The sequence below is a fragment of the Staurois parvus genome, unplaced genomic scaffold (genome assembly GCF_062004578.1).
Source record: "Staurois parvus isolate SC_StPar_1 unplaced genomic scaffold, SC_StPar_1.0 ptg000574l, whole genome shotgun sequence".
Lineage (NCBI taxonomy): Eukaryota > Metazoa > Chordata > Amphibia > Anura > Ranidae > Staurois > Staurois parvus.
Window position 1 is genome coordinate 4,332,449 of NW_028318370.1, and position 25,566 is coordinate 4,358,014.

Sequence of the window (25,566 nt, forward strand, 5' to 3'; positions counted from 1 at the left end):
TTTCTACTGCATATGCAAATCTTGCAGGACAATCATGGGCAGTGTCATATGGCAAAATGTATATTTGTCCATTTCTAGATGGTTTTGGGTAAATTTAGGAGGATCTGATAAGTTACATGCAACTCCCAGTAGCTCAATAACATACACTCTTTCCCTGCAGATCCTTATATGTAGACTCAACAGTCCAGATGTCATTGTAAAAGACAGCATATTGTCTCCAACTACATAGTGATAATGATTTACTAAAACTGGAGAGAAACCAATCAGCTTCCGTTTTTTTTTTGTCAAAGTGAAGAAGCTCAAGTTAGAAGCTGATTGGCTACCATACACAGCTGCACCAGATTTTGGACTCTCCAGTTTTAGTAAATCACCCCCATTCTGCTGTTAATTTTCATATTGACAGTCCTATAAAATTATGGATGCCAAAATATCTTGTATACAAGGATGTGATCATTTACAGCTGCAAGGGCTGGAATAATTTTTGGCACAGGAGGCAACACAAAGCGCCCACCTCTACTTCTTCAGGGTCCTTCGCTTTTCCCTCCATCCATATTTCAATTTACGTTTTGCCTCATCATTTGCATATGAGGGTGGTTTTTGCTTTTTTTTCAGGGGGCAGCACAGACAAATTATTGAAAGGATACTGTTGTATATACATTGAAATTAAAGTCTCAGCAAGCCAAGCAAAACTCATTAAAGCCTTCCAATTAAGTTGTAATAATTTAGGGTGCCCTTTATTTTTTGGGGAAAACAGTTTAGTTATTAAGAAAATACTTGATCCTGTAAGTAACTTTAAAGCGGAATTCCACTCACTGTCAAAAAATAAAAGTCAGCAGCTACAAAAACTGTAGTTGCTGACTTTTAAAAAAACAGCCACTTACCTGTCCCTCGGTGTGTCCCCTGCAGCCAGTTTAACCGGCCATCCTGTATTCCAGGAGGCCGGCATCTTCAGTGTGGGCACCCGGCTGTGACTGCTTGTGGCTTCACAGGTGGGTACCCTCTGCGCATGCGCAAGTAATGCTGCGCTTCATGAATGATCCTGTAGTCTTCTGGGACCTGTCACGTGTCCCACAAGACTACAGGGAGGACACCTTCTTCTTCCGATCGCCTAGGCGATCAGACCGGAAGTGAGAGCGGGTACCTGTCAATTTTGGGTACCCGCTCCCCCAAGGTGCCAATCCTTAATGTGGAGCGGGGGAGCAGTCCTTAAAGCGGAACTTCCCCTTTTGGGTGGAACTCCACTTTAACGTCTCGGGTTACTATGGGAATGATCTACAGGCTTGTCCAGCCTCGGCAACATTGCCACTACAGTGTGCATGGACTGTTGCAGTGCCAACGCTTTAGAGGCTATAAATGCTTGCAGATCCTTGCCATGGCACTGCGCATGCTCCAGTTATTTGTCACAGAACTATGGGCCTGGGCTGAGTGTACATTTGTTCCAGTGGCTATAAAGTTCTTTAGAATAACTTCTTGTCTGTATTTGTCCCTTACTATGTTCTATAGCTTGCCAGTAACACGGCTTAGCTCTGCCCTGCCCACTGAACCAAGCATCTAGGTTTACAACCACTTCAGCTATGCCTGAATATTTCCTAAAGTGGTGTTAACCCCACCAGGGCAAAAGCTTGGACCATCCATATACACTATATTGCCAATTAACACGCCTTGCTTTACATGCACATGAACTTTAATGGCATCCCCTGTCTTAGTCCGTAGGGTTCAATATTGAGTTGGCCCACCCTTTGCAGCTATAACAGCTTCAACTCTTTTTGGAAAGCTGTCCACAAGGTTTAGGAGTGTGTCTATGGGAATGTGCATTTGTGAGGTCAGGCACTGATGTCAGACGAGAAGGCCTGGCTTGCAGTCTCCACTCGAATTCATCCCAAAGATGTTCTATTGAGTTGAGGTCAGGACTCTTTGCTGGCCAGTCAAGTTCTTCCACCCCAAACTCGTTCATCCATGTCTTTATGGACCTTGCTTTGTACACTGGTGTGCAGTCATGTTGGAACAGGAAGGGGCCATCCCCAAAATGTTCTCACAAAGTTGGGAGCATGAAATTGTATAAAATGTCTTGGTATGCTGACGCCTTAAGAGTTCCTTTTAATGGAACTAAGGAGCCAAGCCCAACCCCAGAAAAACAACTCCACACCATAATCCCCCTCGAGCAAACTTTACACTTGGCACAATGCAGTCAGGCAAGTACCATTCTCCTGACAATCACCAAACCCAGAAACGTCTATCGGATTGCCAGACATAGAAGATTGATTCGTCACTCCAGAGAACACGCCTCCACTGCTCTAGAGTCCAGTGGTGGCGTGCTTTACCCCACTGCATTCGATGCTTTGCATTGCGCTTGGTGATGTAAGGCTTGGATGCAGCTGCTCGGCCATGGAAACCCATTCCATGAAGCTCTCTACACACTGTTGTTGTGCTAATCTGAAGGCCACACAAAGTTTGGAGGTCTTTAGTTATTGACTCTGCAGACAGTTGGCAACTTCTGCGCACTGTGTGCTTCAGCATGCACTGACCCCGTTTTGTCATTTACATGGCCTACCACTTGGTGGCTGAGTTGCTGTTGTTCCCAGTTGCTTCCACTTTGTTATAATCCCACTAACAGTTGAGCGTGGAATATTTAGTAACAAGGAAATGTCACGGATGGACTTATTGCACAGGTGACAACCTATCACGGGACCACGCTTGGAGTCACTAAGCTCCTGAGAGCGACCCATTCTTTCACAAATGTTTGTAGAAGCAGTCTGCATGCCTAGGGGCTTGATTGTATACACCTGTGACCATGGAGGTGATTGGAACACCTGAATCCAATGATTTGGAGGGGTGTCCCAATACGTTTGGCAATATAGTGTAACTTTGCAGGGGCTGAACCAAGCATCCAGGTTTACAACCACTTTTACCCTAGGTTCACATCTGTGCGGATGGTGCCACTGAGGATCAGCACGAAAATCCATGCAGCACCGCACAGAGAATTGTGGACCCATGGGCGGGTGTCATTAGTTCTAATGGCACGCTGCCCGCACTGGGAAATGCAACCATACTGGGAACCGAGGTTCCCACGCAGGCTGCGTTTTCCAAAGAAGTGCAGGGACTTCTTTCCCTGCGTGTAATAGGGCACGGGAGTCCATTCAAATGAATGGGCTCTAGTGCCCGTGCAAAACGCGGCCCTCACGGCCGCATAGATGTGGACCGGGGGTCACCGTGTTATAGAGATGAGGAGCAGTGCATGTGGTTCACAGTATAACATAGAACAATTGATGAGTCTTTATGGTGTTATTATATTTTGGATAGAGTGGGAAAGGACTGGAAAACCAATTTGGTTTTTACTACTAGCCAGGGCTTTGTTAGAGAGATTTCCTCTCTACAGGTATAAATAATTAATTTTTTAGTGGGGGGCGGCTAGATTTTTATTTTTGTCTGAACCCCTGTTGTAGAGTTTACTTATTGTAGTCAATGGGACATGAAAAAAGGGTAAAACACTGACAATAGGATTTATAAAATAGCCTTGAATTTATATTTACAGTATATGTATTCATTCTTGTTCCTTGTTCTGTTACAGGTCATTACAGTCTATCCGTGAAGCTTCACCAGAAGACAAGATTCCTTTTCAGGCTGGTGACCTAACGAGACTGCCAAGCAAATGAGCGGAGTCTTACCTTAGAGTTTTGTCTTGTGGCATAAAAGCCTGCCATGAGCCCACCTTAGACAAATGAAGAGTTTATCTTGTCCTAGTAGTAAAATCCGAGTCATTTGCTATTCACTTCCATCTTACTGAAAGAAAAAAATTTTTTTTTGTAAAAGTGTATGTATACTCAAAACCTATTGGCATCATATGTATCTGTAAACAATTTTCTTAACCCCTTCACACCGGCGCCTCCCGGCCCTTTAACCTCCCTGGCGGTATGATTCTTTCCGATTTTTTGTGCTGAAAGCGGTACATTTTTTTGCATGGAAATATGTAGTTTTTTATTGTAGGCTGTCATTTTTAGGAATAACTCACTGAAATCTGTACGAACAAGGGTCTAGTAAACATCCCGGGTATGATAAAACTTGAAACACGAAATCATAAATTATAATTTAATAAATAATCATAAAAAATAATAATAAATTTAATTCAATAATATAATCAAACCAAAAACACTGAAATTTGAAATACAGAGGCAAAGAGAGCAAAGTCGCAAAATCGTTTTCAGTGTCTGATGATGAATTTCCCCCACGAATCATTATCACTCAATTCTGCAAGTGGTTCTGATTTACTATCGCTGTTCTCTAGCCGGTCTAAACCCGCTTTTGACGTAAAGGGACGCTTTTTGGACGCCGTGGACTTTACTAAGTTTCCAGGCAGAAAGAACAATCAAAATGCAGGCAGGGTGCCGGACAAAGCAGTAGGGACAAAATATATGTGAAATGCATTGAAACAGCAATGACAGCAAAAATGAAATTTTTTAAAAATTTCAAATTTGCCGCCGGTTCTGGCGCCCGTACGTCTCGACGTCACAGGGACCGGAACACGGAAGCCGGATGCCGGCATCGGCCGGAGGAGATGGCCGGGGACGCTGCAGGGGACACATTGCGGGAGCGAAGGACAGGTAAGTGCTGCAGGGACTCCCTGAGCAACGCCGCATGGTAAGTGTAGCTCGGGGTTACCGCTCTTGGTACTCAAATTTTACCCCGAGCTACACTCGGGAACACCGCTAAGGAGGTTAAGAGTTCCAGAAGCCAGGAGGCAGGGCGGGGTTTAGAGTCATGTGACCACCGTGACGCGCAGTCACATGATCGGGAAAGGTCCAGATCGAAAGAGATCAAGACCTTTCCGTGAGTACCGGACATGTGTGCTGGGAGCACATATGTTCTTTGTTAATAGAACGCAAATGTGCGGCCGCTTGGCGTCTAGGCCCAGACGCCGGGAGGCCGCACATTTGCGTTCGGCCGGCGTGAACAGGTTAAAGCGGTATTAAACCGCAGAAAAAAAAAACAAAATTGGGTCCCGAGCAGTTTAAATCTTGAGCTAATACGTACTAAATACTAGCACATTATGACAGCCTTACCTGAACAGAAGTCCTCCAGTGGCACGCTGTCACCGATGTAGGTGCCTCCATCTTCACCTGGTCTTCCTTACGGGTTCGCGGCTTCGGCGGTATGAATGGCTGAGCTGCGATGATGTCACTCTTTACGGCAGAGGGCTCTGAAGGAATGGCATGTGGTGGTGACGTCACCAGCTGCTGCCAGAGTAAATATCTCGTAAACCGGAGCACTTTTAGGAGATATTTGCCATACCTATAGGTAAGCCTTAAAGCCTTAGTCTGTATATGCAGTAAAGCATGCTTGTTATACTCACTGTGGAACCTAAGGGGTTAATCGTCTACATTGTGTAAAAAGGCTGGTCATGTCTTCTCTGATCCTCCCATTCTTCCACAGTCCCCAGTCTGCTGATAGTACAGGGTGGATCACTCTGTACATGCTCAGTTTAGTGTAAAAGGCGAGTTTTTTTTTTCAACTTTGGGAGGGTGCATGTGATCATCACAGGGCCAATCAGCACTGTCCAGAGAGAAGGTCAGGGGTTATGCAGCCTCATAGGATAGTCAGAACAGAATGAAAATTCCTCCTACAAGCTTTAAGTGTCACACCTATGCAGTTTGTATTTGATCTGTTTTTGCGGTGCGGTTTGCATTTTTGCACATGGGCTTTTGACGTCTTTTTGATGTGCTTTGTTTTCCCAACTTGTTGCTGGGCAGATTAAAATGCAAAACGCATCAAAAATGTGCCGAAATGTGTTGTGTAGGGAATGGGCTTGTTGTGTGGACATCAAGATTCTATAGCTATGGTCTTGTGGGCAAATCTCACACATGTATGCTGCCACTGGATTGGCACCAGGAAAGGAAAATTATGGTATTTATACAATTTTACGGAGGACCTCAGGATACGCCTGGTTCAATTCACGTATCTGTATATGTAGGTATGTTTATCAGAGCAGGAGACTTGGGCTGGTATATTTAGGCATGACGTCCACTGTGCATATTGGAACTGGCTAGCATTTTAATCTCCAACACTAAAAAAAATAAAAAAAAAACACCACACACACAACACAAAATACCACACGTACACCTACCCGATCCGTAAAGCAGAACTCCAACTAAAGAAAAAAATAATAATACATACACATTTTTTGCAGGTAAAAAAAAAAGTGAATTTATTATTATACAGTATTTATGAAGCGCCAACAGTTCGTTCAGTGCTGTACATTACAATGGGAGACAATACATGCGACAGTACTATAACAATACAATACAATACATGAGGGGTTCGAGGGCCCTGCTCCTTGGAGCTTACAATCCAGGAGGGAGGGGATAGTGGTACAGGAGGAAAAGCTGTGGGGGATGGAGTGGTAGGAAGAGTGGAGGAGGTCAGCAATTAGCAGGGGGTGGGGTAGGCTTCCCTGAAGAGGTGGGTTTTCAGGGTGCGCCTAAAGGAGAGGAGAGTAGGTGATAGTCTGATGGATTGGGGTAGGGAGTTCCAGAGGATGGGTGACGCCCTGGAGAAGTCCTGGAGGCAGGCATGGGAGGAAGAGACCAGGGAACTAGAGAGAAGGAGGTCTTGTGAGGAGCGGAGAGTGCATTTTGGGTGGTATTTGGATATTAGGTCAGTGATGTAGTTTGGGGCAGTATGATGGACAGCTTTGTATGTCAGTGTTAGGATTTTGAATTTGATCCGTTGGGCAATTGGAAGCCAGTGGAGGGATTGGCAGAGGGGGGTGGTGGAAACGGAGCGGTTGGTAAGGTGGATGAGTCTGGCCACAGAATTTATTATATTCTTTTTAAAAAGAAGCCTGCAGGGCATTGCACCCATAATCAGCAGATCACAGGTGCAATCTTAGGCTCCTTCAGACTCACAGGTTAGCTGTTTGCCCATACAGCATATGGGCAGGCAGTAACCTGAGAGCAGGAAGATCAATGGACTACGAGAGCACTCACGAGGGCCTTTGCAGTTCATTGAGAACTACAAGCCGTCGGCTGCAATGGCTGACAGTATTTGTAAGTATTCATTCAGAAGAAAAAAATAACACGGCCGTGTGGGCGGAGCCCTGCACAGCTGTGTTCCTTTCCAATTTTCACAGCAGGCGCAGGGAGAGATCCCCTGTCCACTGTCAAAGGAAGGGGATGTTCAATTAAGAGAGATCCTTTTTTTAACCACTTCCATACCGGGCACTTTTACCCCCCTTCTTCCCCCGGCCAATGTTCAGGTTTCAGCGCTCTCACACTTTGGGTACAGTGTTGCATGACTGCGCAATTTTCATTCAAACTAAAATTGTATCATTTTATTCACACAACTAGAGCTTTCTTTTGGTGGTATTTAACCATCACTGGGGTTTTTATTTTTTGCTAAATTAACAAAAAAAAGATCGAAATTAAAAAAAAATTTCTTTGTTTCCGTTATAAAAGTTTGCAAATAAATAATTGTTCTTCATAAATTTAGGCCGAGATGTATTCTACTACATGTCTTTGGTGAAAATAACCCAAATAGTGTTTATTATTTAGTTTGTAGGAGAGTTATAGAGTTCACAAACTATGGGATATATCTGAATATTGATCAATCCTGAAGTACTGACAGCCAATCTAATTTCTTGAGGTCCAAGAATGTCAGGACAGTACAGATATCCCCCAAATGACCCCTTTTTGCAAAGTAGACAGTCCGACGTACTTCATAAGAGGCATGGCGAGTTTTTTGAAGTTGAAATTTTTTTTTGTCATCATTTTTCAGATGGTAGGACACAGCGATCACCAGCGGCGAATTGCTAAGGGCGTATTCTGGAATGACGTCCATGTACGTTGTCCCAGAAACAGACAACCGAGCTGTAGCTGTCCTTTGGCTATAGCGCGGTAGGGAACTGGTTAACCAGTTCCCAACCGCGCTGTAGCGAAAAGACGGCTACAGTGCGGTCGGCTAGTTCTGTGAGGGCGTCCATGTACGTCCTCCCAGAACCGCGCCGCCTGCTCGCAATTTGTGATCGCTGTATCCTTCGGACATAGCTGATCACATGACTAAGGAACGAGTCAATCACAGGCGCTTTTACCATGTGACCAGCTGTGTCCAATCATGCTGACAGCGAGTGAATAGAGGACAGCCGGTAAGCGGCATTTCGCCGGGGGACATCTACATTGATCATCAGGGCACTGATCATCAGTGTCTTGATGGTCAGTGTAGCCCCATCAGCGTGGCCAATAGTGCCCATCTGTGCTGGCAGTCAGTATCCATCAGTTGAATGCAGCCTATCAGTGCCTATCAGTGAAGGAGGAAAAATTACTCATTTACAAAACTTTATAACAGAAACTAAGAAATGTTTTAAAAAATGTTGGTCCTTTTTAGTTTGTTTAGCAAAAAATTAAACCCCCAGTGGTGATCAAATACCACCAAAAGAAAGCTCTATTTGGCTAAAAAAAAAATGATACAAATTTAGTTTGGGTACAGTGTTGCATGACCGCGCAGTTGTCCAAGTATGAGAGCGCCGAAAGCTGAAAATTGGTCTGGGCAGGAAGAGGGTAAAAGTACCCTGTAGGCAAACGGTTAATTTAACAGCTAAGTCCCCGAAATCATTTTTAAGGACACTCAATCTTCCTTTGACTTTGTCATTTGTACCAATATGTACAATCGTAGCTGGGTCCTACCCAGCCCCACCCAACAATGCGTCCGTCTGATCCGCAATGTTCCAATCCTGAGTGCCCAGTACACAATATACTTGTTTGGCAATCACAGTCTTTGTGACAGATTGCCATATCCGTCCTTCTAATAACAGAGTCCACTACCACCAGTATCTGTCTATCCGTGCCTGTAACCTCGCCCCCATCCTCACTGGAGTATTATTATACAGGATTTATATAGCGCCAACAGTTTGCGCAGCGCTTTACAATATAACGGGAGACAAACAGTAACAATACAGTTCAATACAAGAGGGATAGGAGGGCCCTGATCCTGGGAGCTTACAATCTAGTAGTTGTTCCTCTAAGAGCTAGAGAAGGTATCCTGCTTCAATAATGCCACACCTGAGTTGATATCTCCAACATCATGTAATTTGACATATTTGTTGGGACGTATTAACCCAGGACTAGCCTAACACTCTTCTTCTACCCCACTCTCAGTACTTGCAGTGTCCTCACAAAGCTCTCGGTACTCACAGTGTCCTCAGTACTCACCAGCAACTGGTATAATCTAATCCAATTAGTAAACAGTAGGTTAGCGTTATAAAAAGGGGGGGGTAAACGAGCGCTAGGATATAATATGAGCAGCTAGCATGAAGGTACAACCTCTCAACCTTTGAAGTAAATCTGTCAGAAAATTTTCTGACAGTAGGTTAGTGTTATTTTGAGTTGCAGCAGCCATAATAAAATACTGAGTTCCGTGGGGACAAATGTGTGAAAATGAGGCTGAGAACCATGCAAACAAACATTCTGTGCCCCAACATTTACATCATATAGAAAAGGGAAATATAAGTGCAGATTTCTAGTAGAGTGCAGATGGTAGAAAAACTTTTCATGCTAGGAATAGATTAAAGTACAACTCCATCTTTGTGACAAATGTGATCCTGCAAAAGTATAAATTAAGTAGTCTTCATTACCCAATCTCCTTCATTAAATCTGTACAGGCTTCTGAAGTTTTAAAAATTCTATCCCAATAAAGTGCTTTAAATTTTGCACTATTCCAAAAAAAGGGACAGTCTAAAACTGGCTACATTTAACAATGGACAGTTCACTGACACAACATTACACAGTTTCTTTAAATCCTTCATGAAAAATCTAGTGTTTAAGGATTCTTATTCAAGCTTACGGAAGACAATGTATATGTATAATGAAACAAAATCGTAACAATCACAAAACCCTCACAGTCAAAAAATATTTGTGTAAAGATGGAATTATCCTTTAAACAGTTTTTCCTTATCTGCATAAGTGCTCATTGATATTGTAGCTTTCTTGGTGCGCTGGTGCTTCTTGCAGAGTTACGTACATCTCTTTTCTTTAATGAACTTTCCACAGTTTCCTAAAAATAAAAAAAATAATAATCTGAATTAGAATACATACAGAGAAGTCCCAAGAGATGCATTCTTTATTACTATGCAGCACTCTGATAGCAGATCCTCAGTACCAATGTCCCTTTTCATTAAAAGCAGAACTACACTTACAAATAAAAGCGTGCAGCTGTCTGATCTCTGCAGGTGTGTGTTGGAGGATCAGTGATCCAGAGCCCACTTTAGAGATGACCCAACGCGGTGATACACACTAAGGGACCCCAGAGAGTATCACACAGATGTGACCAGACACTGTGACACCTGCCTAAGGACCCTAAAGGTGTATAGGAACCTGGCCGAACCTGGGAGCAGTTGACCTGATTATACCTGATGAGACAGGATTAACCTCAAATGTGTGTTTATAGCGCACTTCTGGGGAGTGCGCATTTTGCTTGTTCAGTCACTTCATCTGTCACCCCTGGATCAGTTACCCATACACGTTGATTGCGATCTTGAAGGGATCCTCTCGTCTTATTTTGGGACAATTTATCACCATTATCATCACCTTGTGGTGATATACCTTACACTCTATATTTAGGTATTCGTTTAGGTGGCTATTATTATGATATTGATGATCACTCTGCACTTTATGATGCATATTATCTTGTTTTAGCGCTGCACTTTTTATCTGTTATGTTACACCCATATTCAGGGTGTAACATGTTAGTTATGAACAGACTGCAACCTCAGCACCCCCCCCCACCAAAGTATATACATATTCTGAACACACAGTAAAAGCATTTTATAAGGAGTCCTCATTCACCACTCTAGTGGTAAACATTGTTGAGAAACTCATTCAAAGTTCACAATAGAGGCACTGAAATCACATCTCGATTCTACTGTAGCAGTAAACTGGACAGCCTGCCAGTCCCCTAATATAAAACACACAACAGGTATTTAAAAACAAAAAAACCTGACAAACCCAAATTTTGAGCTTTTGTGTTTTCAACAAGGACTCTGAGTACAAGCAGCTAGGGAGGTCAGCAAGGGCGTGTTTTAAAGCTATTTTACTGCTTATAAGAAATTACTCAAAGGATCTACAGCAGAGGTGATCAACTTGAAAATTATAGAGAGCTGCACAATATTGGTGTCAGTGGACAGAATAAACCACCCCTGGCACGGGCACTACATTTTTTAAACAATAGACCCCTAATTCTGCAATGTCAATAAAATATAGACCTGTAGAATGACAAAAAGGGGAAATATTATGCAAAAATAAAAACATGTAACATGCAACATGTCGAAAAGCAAAATGGTCATGGGGAGACGTAGTCATCCATACTGGTTGTATCAGCAAAACATAGTAAAAATTGAGCGTGTACACATCACTGGTCATTGATGTTGGTTTAGTGAGTTTGTTATGCAAAAGTTGTGCGTGAGTGAAAAAAAAACAAACAAAAAAAAAAAAAAAAACCCACAATAAAAAAAAAAAAAGATCTGAACAAATAAAACGGAGCATGTCCCACAATGGTAAACAAAAAGAGAAACCATTAGCCCTATCAAATAAAAAGTGAAAATAGTACCAAATAATACACAGACCCACTTTCCCAAACACTGCATAAAAATAGTGTATGCCAATCCCTTATATTGTAAAGTGCTGAGCAAACTGTTGGCGCTGTATAAATCCTGTATAATAATAATAACTGTTTTAAAGGGGAACAGATGCTTTCCTTGGTAATCAGGGAGGGCTGCCAGTGTCTCCGATCTCCCTAGTGACAATAAAGACAACAGCAGGAGGTGCCAATATATAAAGGCGACAATACCAGAAGGAATCATAATCTGTTGAGCAGCAAACATCAAGAGAGAAGCACCAAGATATGGGAGGGAAAAGAAAAAGAAAAAAAAAAAAAGAGAGAGAGAGAAGGGGGGGGGGGGGCGCAAAAATATCTAAAAATTATAGGCACAGACAGCACAATATATAAAATCACAACAAAGAAACACTGTTCCTGATAAGAACAAAGCATTAGCGCCAAAGAAGCATTAGCAGTCTTTCAACTAGGGTTCCTTCCGGATTCTTTAAAGATGCCTTGGCAAAATGCCTAAAAAAAAAAAAAAGTGTACATAACCCAGCAGGTGGATCAAGCCTACATTATAGCTACAAAAAACAAGCACAGGATCAATTACCATACAAGTGAAACTCAAAAAATTTGAATATCGTGCAAAAGTTAATTTATTTCAGTAATGCAACTTAAAAGGTGAAACTAATATATGAGATAGACTCATTACATGCAAAGCAAGATAGTTCAAGACGTGATTTGTCATCATTGTGGTGATTATGGCTTACAGCTCATGAAAACCCCAAATCCACAATCTGGTGGTGTTGGTCCTCTGTGCTTCATTAAGTCCAGGGTCAACGCAGCCATCTACCAGGAGATTTTGGAGCACTTCATGCTTCCTTACACAGACGAGCTTTATGGGGATGCTGACTTCATTTTCCAGCAGGACTTGGCACCGCCCGCACTGCCAAAAGCACCAAAACCTGGTTCATTGACCATGGGATTACTGTGCTTGATTGGCCAGCAAACTTGCCTGACCTGAACCCCATAGAGAATCTATGGGGCATTGCCAAGAGAAAGATGAGAGACATGAGACCGAACAATGCAGAAGAGCTGAAGGCCGCTATTGAAGCATCCTGGTCTTCCATAACACCTCAGCAGTGCCACAGGCTGATAGCTTCCATGCCACGCCGCATTGAGGCACTAATTGCTGCAAAAGGGGCCCAAACCAAGTACTGAGTACATATGCATGCGTCTACTTTTCAGAGGTCCGATATTGTTCTATGTACAATCCTTGTTTTATTGATTGCATGGAATATTCTCATTTTCTGAGATTGTGGATTTGGGGTTTTCATGAGCTGTAAGCCATAATCATCACAATGACAAATCACAGCTTGAACTATCTTGCTTTGCATGTAATGAGTCTATCTCATATATTAGTTTCACCTTTTAAGTTGCATTACTGAAATAAATTAACTTTTGCACGATATTCTAATTTTTCGAGTTTCACCTGTACATTTCAAAGTCGGTAGTGGTGCTGGTGTACAAACTGGCATGTACCTATCTGGTTGCAGGATCCAAATGCCAGAGCCTTAAGAATTTCTGACCGATTAATAATCTGATCTCTGAAAGGTGCTATTGCCTTTCTGACATATATTACTCTGCATGAGCAGCAGAGGATATTAATCACAGTCTGTCTTACAGGGAAGTCAATAATTAAGGCCTCAATCACACAGATGTTGATTTACTAAAAGGCAAATATATGTCCTCTGTGTGCATAAACACACAGAGGAGTTTGGAAGCAAGAAAAAGAAAATTCCTGGTATCCCTAAAAGCAGCGGTAAAAACATCCTGTGTGCAGGAGGCCTAAGTGCCCATTCACTTATATGCAGATTGCATGCGGTTTGAACTGCATCCAAACTGCATGACATGTGAAACAACATTGCTTCCTATGGTGCCTGTTCACATATTCCCAGAACACTCCCGTTGCAGATTCAGTGCGGTTTAAAAAAAAAAAAAAAAGTAACGTGCGATTTCTGTGCAGTCCAGTTCAGGTGCAGATTACAGGCTATTGATTTCTATGGGATCCGTTTATAAACCTGACATCTTGAACAGGATAAAATCCTGAGCTGATCCTGTCCTGAACGTGTTGTAAACCTGACCTGAACCGTTGAATAGCTACTGTGTCAATTAACTGTGAAACTTGAGCTTCAATCTGCACCGCATATGTGTGAATCAGCACTAAATCTGTAGCTCTTCACTGGAATATGGATGGGGATACTGTAAGGACAACAAAAGCAATCCAACTGAGGGGTGAATAAGCAGTAACATACACTAACAGGTCAAAACTAAACAGAAATGGGGACTGCCTTCAGCCCAGGGGCTGCCTGAAAGACCACCACCTGAATCAACACACTCGAAGTCGAAACCCAATGCCTAACGGGGGAACCTGGTAACACAACCAGAGGGAGGGCATGGAGAAAAACTGATGCCCTGGACCAAGAAAAAAAAAAAAAATGAAGCAATCAGAGAGGAATGACTCCAGACAGAGAAGAGCACTGAGCCATAGACTACACGAGAAGTTGGACAACCTAAGCCCCGTAGCATAGCGTGGGTTGCAAGTATCTGGGGTGCTCGCCCTGAGTAGGGATGAGCTTAGGCATGCTCAGACACATCTGAATCAGACCGAAGTATCCCGCCTGAAAGCAGTCAGAGATGACAGCAAATTGTAGGTGGCAGAGGCATTCCTCAACCTGCAGCTGCTAGGGGCAGGGATGCCTCTGCTGCCAATTATTGGCTGTTGCCTTTGGCAGCTTCCCAGTGCCCAGTTACTGTCAATGGTGTAGTGTGGGTTGCCAGCGCCAGAATTGTCCCCCTATGATAACTGTTCCGTAACCTCTCCCACACTATGCCACTGCCTAAATCCAGCAAGGGGTGGAACAAATAAAATCCTGACACTGAAGGGAAAAACTAAAAATCACAACCTAACATGGTTGACAAGAAAAGGGATCAAGTCCTTAGATGGAACAGGTACCAGCCAAGAAACCTGGGAAAAAGACCTTGTAAAAAGAAGACCAACCTGTCTAAGTGGGAAGGCCCTAGGAATCCGTTCACTTAAAAATCTAAGGATGAAAAACGAGAACCCCAACCTGTTGAGAGATTGTGGTGACAAACAATCACCTTTCCAGGAAAGAACCCTAAATGGGACTAGAAACAACCTGTAAAAAAAAAAAAAAGTGAAACAGGACTCCCTAGTCTACCAGACAGAAGGGGTAAGGTGAATGAGAAACATCCCAACAAAAATAGGCAGGAGATCATTAGAACCTACCTTCAGCTGGTGAGATGGACTGCAATCCTAATGTAGATGAAGCAAGACATGCTTCCACCAGTACGGCACACCTGGGACAAGCCCCAAGGTGAATCTTGCTTATCCTTGATCTAAAAAGGTTTCAGCACTAAGAATACTCCCAACTCCCCAGATCCAGTGAAGGAGCAACATCTGCAGAACAAGGGTTTGGAGATCCCTTGAAGTAAATCCAGAACAGGGTAAATCTCTAGAATATTGTTCTTCACAAATCTGTGAATCCACTAGACTAGAGGCCTGACTCTGGGGGGACAAGTCCCACAAAGTCCTTACGGCAAAACCAGTTCCCGACAGAGGATACCTGCAGCAGGAGACCAGTTTGTTTTATTCAAGGCTCAAGGTGAGACAGGGCTCTCCTCTGACAACCTACATTTGTAACACAGAGACATATTTTGGTGTGAGAACCTCTCCTCCATGTCCAGAAGTTATAAGCGGAGAAGAACTGGCTTCCACGCAATTGCCCTTAGGGGGATCAAAAGGGGTAAGACTGAAACTCACTGTACTGTTCAGAACCAGAACTACCTCCCCTGATGGAGGAAGGACTCCTGTGTTCCTTCTAGAGGGTGAAGGCACAGCAGTAACTAGATGGTGTCCAGCAGAGACCTGACCAGAGTTCCCCACAATGTAGGAGGAACCACCCCTGTATTGGAGATACAGAATGCAGCCCTGGAGGCAATGATTCTTCCATGAAAGAAACCACCTAAAGATGGGGAGAAGGGCTCTCATCAGGTATCTAATAGGGAAGTTGAGGATCAGGTAGTTCCTGGCATGATCATTCAGCGGCAGATACATAGGTCTGCCGAGGAAACAAACTTGTAAAAAGTAAGGCTATACATAGATGGGCCTTTTATTTCTCCCCAAGTAGTCAACAGGCTGTTCATTGTGCTATTGTATTATGACTGCCAGAACTACTCCACTGTCTGGATACACTGATCAGAGAAGCAGTCGCTGATCAAATGCAAATTTTTCTAAATCCCCCCCAATCAGCATGTTGAAATGTAAAACCAACACATACCACAGATTAACCACTTGCCGCCCAGCCACTGTAGATATACGGCGGCACTCGCAGGCAAAACCACATTTTAAAACGTGTGTTTTGTAAACAAATAGGGGGCGTGCGCGAGGCGCGCCGCCGCCCTGTCCCGCCAAATACCGCCACAGATGTGAGTCGCCGGGTCACAGCCGGTCCTTAGCGGCTGTTTCCCGGCGATCGGCGGAAAACAGTGACAGACAGCACAGCTGCAGTAGCTGTGCTGTCTGTCACTTCCCTGTCAGCTCGAGGATGAGCCGATTAAGAAAGAACAGTTTCTCTTTCTCGATCAGCCTTGTCCCGCCCAGTGCACACCCCCGCCCCCTAGTAAAACACTCCCCTCACTCCTATAACCCTTCCTGCAAAATAAATTTAACCCCTTCCTCCCCATTGCCATTAGTACAGTGTCAGTGTTTTTTTTTTTTTTGCACTGATCACTGTATTAGTGTTTTTGGGGACGTCAGTGACCCCCAAGTCAGTACCCCCCAATGTCAGAATGTCCGCCGCAGCCCCGCAATAAGTCGCTGGTCGCTGCCATAAGTCCCTGATTGCCGCCATTATTAGTATAAAAAAACCCCTAAAAATCCCAGTATCTTTCCCGCCATTTGTAAACGCTATAACTTTCACGTAAACTAATTAATTTACACGTATTGGGTTTTTTTTTTTTCTTTTTAGCAAAGACATGTCGCAGAATGCATTTTGGCAGAAATTTATGACTAAATTTGATTTTTGCATTTTTTTTTTACTGGACATGTTTTATAGCAAAAAGTCCAAAATATTGTTTTTTTCCCTCAAAATTGTCAGCCTTTTTTTTTATAGCACAAAAAATAAAAACCGCACAGGCGATCAAGTACCACCGAAGGAAAGCTCAATTTGTGGGGAAAAAAAGGATGTAAATTTCATTTATGTACCGTATTGCATGACCGCGCAATTGTCCGTTAAACTAGCGCAGTGCTGTATAGCAGAAAATGGCGTAAATTGCAGTATTTATACCATAGTTTGTAAACGCTATAACTTCCACACAAAGCAATCAATATACACTCATTGGGATTTTTTTTACCAAAAACATGTAGCAGAATACATTTTGGCCTAAATTTATAACCAACTTTGAGTTTACTATATATTTTTTATAGCTGAAAGAAAAAAATATTGTTTTTCTTCAAAATTTTTGGCCTTTTTTTGTTTATAGCGTGAAAAATAAAAAGCGCACAGATGATCAAATTACACCGAAAGAAAGCTCTATTTGTGTGAAAAAAAAGGCCGTAAATTTTGTTTGGGTGCAGCATTGCATGACCGCGCAATTATCAGTTGAATTAGTGCAGCGCCGAGTAGCAAAAAGAGGCCTGGTCATTAAGGGGGGTAAATCCTCTGGAGCTCAAGTGGTTAACAAACCATTTTTATGAAAAATAAGTGCAATTAAATGTAGCTAAAATAATTTATATAAAATATATTTGATCAGTTCCTGGAGTTTGGCTGGAGATCAATATATAGTAACGTACTCTGGGATTTTTCTGGTCATTATTGGAAGGTGTTCCTTCATTCAAAGGTGAGGCTGGTCCAGGTTCATGCTCTGATAACAGCTTTGGAGAATTCCATTCACTAATCAACACAGTTAATTGCTTAACAGACGACATTGGTGTTACTGGTCCATTTTCAACCTTTCCCAGTTTCTTGGGTGTTTTGGCTTCTGTCCTGTATTTACATAAAACCACATTTATACATATTAGTTTGAATGATACGTTCAAGCTATTGGTAGTCGCACATATAAAACTTAAAGTTAGGTGTTCACATTGCCATCAGTCACGTATTTTAGTTCACTTTCTAACTGCCTGGAACAAGACAGCTAGAAAGCTGGTATCTGATTGGTTGCAATGTGCAATACAAGAGTGTGCATGTGTGATATATACTGTACACATACCCCATAACCCCTGGGCATCCTAACATTTTTCTCTGAAAGCCAAAAGGGGAGTCCTATCAGGGATACCACAAATTTTCTGTTAAAGCTACAAGACTTACAACTACCAGATGATACTTTTGCTGGTAACATGGGATGTTGCTAACCTGTATGTTTCTATCGACCTTAATGAAATATAAAATAAAAAGGGGGCAATACAGAGGAAACCACTGTAACGCCACACAGGGGAATGAAATATTATTGTTTTCACTAACTCACCAAAAAAAATCAAGGTGCGGATCACAGTACCCAAAAGACATTCAATAAAAGATATTTATTTAGACAGAGCTTTCTTTTCATGGTATTTAATCACCACTATGCTGTTTTTTTTTTTTTTTCTCCTATACAAAAAGGAGAAATGTTTTTGAGAAAAAAAACAAAAAAAAAATTTTTCTTCTTTTCAGTTATAAGATTTTGCAAATAAACAAATTTTTCTTCTTCACTGTGGTGGCTGCACTATTGGGTACGAAATAAGGCCGCACTGATGGGCACTACACTGATAATCAGTGCCCTGATTATCAGTGTAAACAAAGCGTTGCTGGTTATCAGCTTTTTCCACAGTGACAATGCCGAGAAAATGAAAAAGCCAATAACCAGCAATCTGTTTACATGTGATCAGCTGTGATTGGACACAGTAAAGGGCCGCTGTCTTTGGCCCTTTACCGCGATCAGCTGTGTCCAAAGAATACGTCGGTCACAGAGCATGCCTTTAACCCCCCTGGCGGTATTCCCGAGTGTAGCTCGGGATAAAGTTTCAGGACCACAAACAGTAACCCCGAGCTAAGCTCGGGCTTACCAATGCGGCGCTGCTCCGGGATCCCTCGATCACTTAATTTGTCCTGCGCTCCCGCGATGTCCCCCCTGCAGGGTCCCCTGTAATGTACTCCAGCGGATGCCGGCATCTGTCATCTGGGTTCCATCCCCTGCGATGTAAGGACTTACGGGGGACAGCGGCGGGAAATTTGAAAATGACATATTGTGACATTCACTAAAATCACATAGTATAACATTCCTGTATCAAACCATTTCACATACATTTTGTCCCGAGTGCTTTGTCCTGCGCCCTGCCTGCATTTTTACTGTTCTTTCTGCCTGGAAACTGAGAAACGTCCATGGCGTCCAAAAAGCGTCCCTTTAGGTCAAAAGCGGTTTAGACCGGCTAGAGAACAGCGATAGTAAATTATTTTGATTATATTATTGAAATACATTTTTTATTATTATTATTTTTTATGATTATTTATTAAATTATAATTTATGATTTCGTGTTTCAAGTTTTAACATACCGGTACTAGACTCTTGTTCGGACAGATTTCAGTGAGTTATTCCTAAAAATTACAGCCTACAATGAAAAAAATACATATTTCCATGCAAAAAAATGTACCGCTTTGAGCACAGAAATATGGACATAATCAGACCGCTAGGGAGGTTAAAAAAATGTTACTCCCATATTTATGGTTGTAAGATGTTCCTAATCACCTACTTTTCAACTCCAGAGTTCCTCGCCTTGTTACAGCAGATGGAGGCTTCTCTCCCTTGCAGCTGCTGTCGCATTTAAAATTGGCACAGTGGTGCGGGACTCTGCCAGCACTGCTGCCTCATTCATTTACAGGGATCTGTGAATGAATCAACTACAAGTTCAGTCTGCCACTGTGGCAGACGGCTTGGAGTTCTCAATGGACTAGAAGGGTGCTGATCAGTACCCTTGCAGTCCATTGACTCTTCCTCCAGCTTGCTAAATGGAATTCTGTATGGAGGTATGGGCAGAAAGCTGGAGAAGAGTCCACAGGAGCCCAACATTGTGCCCAAAGCAATTGTGGGGAAAAATTTAAATGCACATTTATTTTCTGCAAAAAAATGCCTTTGCTGGGGAAAAAAAAAAGTGTCAAACCAGCCCAGTTATATTTTACCAAACTATGGCACAACTTCCCCTTTATCTTCACAACTGAGGGAAGCCTTTTTGTAGCCTGAGGGAAAAACAGGGACGACTGCAGGAGGCACTAAAAGAATGCACAGGACAGAGTGCAGATCTGAATATCTGTCAGGATCAGGGTTTTTTTTTTTTTTTTTTGCGAACTTATTGAACAGAACAAAACGCTTTCATATGTTACATACAACAGATCAAATGGGAACAAATAAAAAGTTAATTATAATAGTTTATATACCCTTCAATTGCTATCAAGTTGCAGATTCAGGTGATATTGCAGTCAAGGAAAGCCATGCTGTGTTCTGTGTCTGTGCCTAAGCCTGCATGATATTTAGGAAGAAAAATGCCAACTTGCTCATGGTAACCGTTCTTTGTTGTTACTAATTCAGAATTGCGTGACAGCTCGTGAGGAGAGGAATGCTGGTTACTGGCATTTCCTTATTTACATGTGATCAGCTGTGATTGGACACAGCTGATCACATGACAGAGCCGACGTCATCAGCTCTTTCCGCTGATCGGTGATCCGCTGTGTCCCAGGGACACAGTGCACCACCGATCGCCACACTTTGTGCCCCTGGGGGCGCACATGCGCAGTTAGAGTGGGAGGACGTCCTATGACGTCCTCCCAGAATGAGAGAACCGCCGCTCTCCCCGTCCCAGGGACATGTACACTAACCATCAGGGCACTGATGATCAGTGTAGCCCATCAGTGCCACATCAATGTCCATCTGAGCTGCCTTTCAGTGTCGCCTAGCTGTGCCCGTCAGTGCCGCCTAACAGTGTCATATAGGAGTGCTGCCTTTCAGTGCCACCTACCAGTTTCTCCTCATCAGTGACCATCACCGCAGCCTCATTAGCGCACATCAGTGAAGGAGAAAAATTACTTATTTACAAATTTTATAAAACTAAGTAAAAAAACTTTTTTCCCAAAAAATTTTCAGTTGTTTTTGGTTTGTTTAGCAAAAATAAAAAACCCAGAGGTGATTAAATAACACCAAAAGAAAGCTCTGTCTCAAAAAAATGATAAAAATTTCATACGAGTACAGTGTTGCATGACCGTGCAATTGCCATTCAAAGTGCAACAGCGCTGAAAGCTGAAAATTGGGCTGGGCAGGAAGGGGGTGAAAGTGCCCAATAGACAAGTGGTTAAAAACATACTTACTTTTTCCATACTTTGCAATAGAACAGGATCGAAACAAGTAGCAGGACTAGAAATCCAGCACAAATCAACAGATACCTAACCCAGGGATGCTGCTGCCATGCCACATATATTCCTTGGTCATCTGCAATGATAGCAAGGAAACTCTTCATTGGAATTAAAATGGTTCTATCCCCACTGAGCACCTTTCAAGTCCTCCATAACCCATGCTTCTCTTCTTTCGAGACTCACGGCATTCGGCTGTTTTCTCCCATTTCTCTGAGGACTGCAGCGATCTATCAGCCTCCTGGACTTGTGTCCCGCTTTCTTGATTACTTCTCTGCTAGGCTTACCTACTTTCTCTCCTCTGAAATACCAACTATCATTCTTGGAGATTTTAACATCCCCATTAATGTGAACAACCCGGCTACATCCCAACTCTTTAACATAACCTCATCTCTTGCCTTAACCTAATAGACACAGTCCTCCACTCACTCTGATGGGATACATTAGAACTTGCTTTCTCCCGTCTGCACTCCCTACAACCTCACAAACACCCCCTTTCCTCTCTCTGATCACAATCTCATCACCTTCAGTGTCCTCGTCTTCAAACACCTATCCCTCCAAGCAGCAAACAATTACCCGCAGAAACCTTCAACTTTAACCCTTCTCGTCTACTCTGCAACTGACCACCTCTATGACAGAATCTCTCCCCTGTCCTGCCCTGACCTGGCCACTGCTGTCTACAACAGTTCACTTTCAGCCATAGTAGACTCACTTGCTCCTCTAACAGGAAGCATCAGGCCCCGACCGTTACAACCGTGGCAGACTGACGACACCAGAAATCTTAAGAGACATATTCGTGCGCTGGAGCGAATGTGGTGTAAAACCAAATCTCAGCAAGCTTTCACCCTATATAAATCTGCTTTCTTAAACAATTCCTCCCTCCATGCTGCCAAACAAGCCTACTTTGTCACTCTCATCAATAGCTTGTCATCCAGTCCTCGTCATCTCTTCTCCACTTTTAACTCTCTACTTTCTCTACCTCCACCCAGTACCTCACTCACTGCTTACGAGATTGCAAATCATTTCAAAAACAAGATTGATGCAATTCGTGGGGGCATCGCCACTGCACAGATATCCATCCCACTTAGCATACCTTATACTAAACCTCCCTCAACACTTTCTTTTGACCTTTCTACTACTGAAGAGGTCACTAAGGTTTTCTCAGTAGCCCATCTCACTACCTGCCTCCTGGATCTTGTCCCCTCACAACTACTACGGTCACCCTCTTCTTCTATCCTATGCTCCCTCACTCACATCTTCAATCTCTCCCTCTCTACTGGTGCCTTCCCCTCCCCTCTAAAGCATGCACACATCACTCCCATACTTAAAAAGCCCTCCCTGGACCCCACCAACCTGAACAACTTAAGACTCATCTCCCTGTTAACTCTTAGAACGCTTAGTCTACAATCGCCTGAGCTCCTACCTCACTGACAACAACCTTCTTGACCCTTTACAGTCTGGCTTTCGATCACTACACTCCACTGAAACTGCCCTACTAAAACTCACTAATGATCTACTAACTGCTAAAACCAATGGCCACTACTCCGTACTCTTACTACTTGACCTCTCTGTGGCTTTTGATACTGTTGACATCCCCTCCTCCTCAAAAAACTCCACTCTCTTGGACTCTGAGACTCTGCTCTCTCCTAGTTCTCCTCCTACCAATCGCAGCGCTCCTTCAGTGTTGCCTATAACGCTGCCTCCTCCTCCTCACTCCCTCTTTCTGTAGGGGTCCCTCAAGGTTCTGTCCTTGGATCCCTACTCTTCTCCATCTACACCTCCTCCCTTGGTCACTTGATAAACTCCCATGGCTTTAAGTACCATCTCTATGCTGATGACACACAAATCGATCTTTCTACTCCTCACCCCTTCAGTCTCCTCTCACATTACTAACCTACTAAGCGACATATAAGCATGGATGTCACTCCACTTCCTCAAACTCAATCTTTCCAAAACTGAGCTCTTAGCATTCCCTGCAGCCTGTGCCCCCTCCCCTGACTTCTCCATCAAGATCAATAACACCATCCTCAGTCCCTCCCCTCATGCCAGGGTACTAGGTGTAATCCTAGACTCCCATCTGTCCTTTCAGCCCCAAATCCAATTACTGTCCAAATTTTGTAGACTTCACCTCCGCAACATCTCCAAGATACGCCCGTTCCTAACCTCGGAAACCACTAAGCAACTTATTCACTCCCTTGTTATATCTCGCCTTGACAATTGTAACTCCCTCCTCATTGGCTGACCTCATCGCAGGCTATCCCCTCTTCAGTCTATCATGAATGCTGCTGCCAGACTCATCCACCTTACTAACCATTCTGTATCAGCCACCCCTCTCTGCCAATCCCTCCACTGGCTTCCCATTGCCCAACGAATAAAATTCAAAACATCAATAACATATAAAACCATTTATAACTCTGCCCCAAATTACATCACCAATCTTGTCTCCAAATGTCACCCAAACCGTACTCTCTGCTCCTCCCATGCTCGTCTCCAGAGCTTTCTCCATCCTCTGGAACTCTACCCCAATTTATCAGACTATCACCTACTCTGCTCACTTTTAGGCAATCTCTGAAAACCTCTCTCTTCAGTGAAGCCTATCCTGCCCTCAGCTAATGGAATCTTCTACTCTTCCTACCAGTCCATCCCCCACAGTTAATACCTTTTGTACCACTAGCCCCCCCCCTCTTAGATTTTACGCTCCAAGGAGCAGGGCCTTCCTAACCCTCTTGTACTGAACTGTATTGTTGCTGTATTGTCTTCCGTTATATTGTAAAGCTCTGAGCAAACTGTTAGCACTATATAAATCCTATATAATAATAATAGTAATTAAAAAAAAAAATAAAAAAAAAATGAGCTCCCCACAGTGTAAAGTCATAATAAGCTAGTATGCCCCACCTGCAAGTAAATAAAAAAAGGCTTACCTGTGAAACAGATCCCTCCAGCGGCACCCTGTCACCACTGGCGGGAAATCCATCTTCACCTGGTCTTCCTTCTGCATTGGCAGGCTCCAGCTGTTTGAAAGGCTGAGCTCCAATGATGTCACTCCTGCGCATGCACGGGGCAGTCATGACCCCGGCACAGCTCACTCAACGGATGGCATGCAGTGTGCATGCACCTGTCACATCACCAGCTGCTTCACATGTAACTATCTCCTAAACGGTACACGTTTACATGATATTTACAGTACCTACAGGGAAGCCGTATTATATGCCTACCTGTAGGTACAATGCAACAAAGGGAGTTTACTCCCACTTTAAAGCTCAACCCTGGGCAGCTCAAAAAGTTACCCTGGAGGTGCCCCCCCCCTTACAATGTCTGATTAGTTCTACGTGTACCCATGGCGGGCACTCTCCCGTCAGCCTACAAGCAGGTAGTCTCTCCCGTCAGCCTACAAGCAGGTAGTCTCTCCCGTCAGCCTACAAGCAGGTAGTCTCTCCCGTCAGCCTACAAGCAGGTAGTCTCTCCCGTCAGCCTACAAGCAGGTAGTCTCTCCCGTCAGCCTACAAGCAGGTAGTCTCTCCCGTCAGCCTACAAGCAGGTAGTCTCTCCCGTCAGCCTACAAGCAGGTAGTCTCTCCCGTCAGCCTACAAGCAGGTAGTCTCTCCCGTCAGCCTACAAGCAGGTAGTCTCTCCCGTCAGCCTACAAGCAGGTAGTCTCTCCCGTCAGCCTACAAGCAGGTAGTCTCTCCCGTCAGCCTACAAGCAGGTAGTCTCTCCCGTCAGCCTACAAGCAGGTATTCCAATCTCTGGTAAAGGCTCAAAGTTTTCAGAGCTCTCAACTCTCCTGAGGGTTAGAATAACCAGCTGAATAACAGAACAGCTCCTTCTGTGAGAATATGTTGAATTATGAAAATTATGCATTTAAAAAAAAAAGTTATGCTTATATTTTTGATATTGATGTATTTTTTTTTTCACCTTTACACTGCATTATGCTGGCCACATGTGATTGTATGATATCACTATTGTATCTACAGTTGTGTCCAAAATTATTCAACCCCCACTGAAATTGAGTGTTTTGGCCAGTTTGACATTGCTTTTGATCATTCAGTCATCTTGCTTACATTTACATTAAAGAGGCACTTGTAGGTCAGACAAATATAACATAACAGTTATAATGAAATAACCACAAATGTCTTTTCTGTGCTCACAGCATTATCAGTTTTATTCAACCCCCAAGTGACATTCAATCTTAGTACTTAGTACAGCATCCTTTTACAGTTATAACAGCTTTTAAACGTGAAGCATAGCTTGACACAAGTGTCTTGCAGCGATCTACGGGTATCTTCGCCCATTCTTCATGGGCAAAGGCCTCCAGTTCAGTCACATTCTTAGGCTTGCGCACTGCAACTGCTTTCTTTAAGTCCCACCAGAGGTTCTCAATCGGATTTAAGTCTGGTGACTGCGATGGCCACTCCAAAATGTTCCAGCCTTTCCTCTGCAACCATGCTCTAGTGGACTTGGAGGTATGCTTGGGATCATTGTCCTGTTGAAAGGTCCAACGTCTCCCAAGCCTCAGGTGTGTGACGGA

The 25,566-nt window shown here is 43.4% G+C and overlaps 2 protein-coding genes across 3 annotated transcripts in view; one reads left to right on the plus strand and one right to left on the minus strand.

Moving 5' to 3' along the window:
• Nucleotides 1-3,827, plus strand: part of LOC149450470 (uncharacterized) — a 34,118-nt gene extending 30,291 nt beyond the window's left edge. Inside the window, exon 8 of the mRNA XM_089691957.1 lies at nt 3,569-3,827. Within this exon, the coding sequence (XP_089548083.1) occupies nt 3,569-3,653 (85 nt within the window). The 3' untranslated portion in view covers nt 3,654-3,827. The remainder of the gene's footprint in view (nt 1-3,568) is intronic.
• A 2,344-nt stretch (nt 3,828-6,171) lies between these two features.
• LOC149450471 (uncharacterized) overlaps nt 6,172-25,566 on the minus strand; it is a 55,412-nt gene continuing 36,017 nt past the window's right edge. The window contains exons 6-8 of one of the 2 annotated variants that reach the window (XM_089691923.1): nt 20,997-21,117; nt 17,456-17,648; nt 6,172-10,038 (exon numbers count right to left, since the gene is read on the minus strand). In XM_089691923.1, coding sequence (XP_089548049.1) covers nt 9,952-10,038; nt 17,456-17,648; nt 20,997-21,117 — 401 coding nt within the window. In that variant the 3' untranslated portion in view covers nt 6,172-9,951. The remainder of the gene's footprint in view (nt 10,039-17,455; nt 17,649-20,996; nt 21,118-25,566) is intronic. The other variant, XM_089691924.1, reaches the window with a different exon arrangement.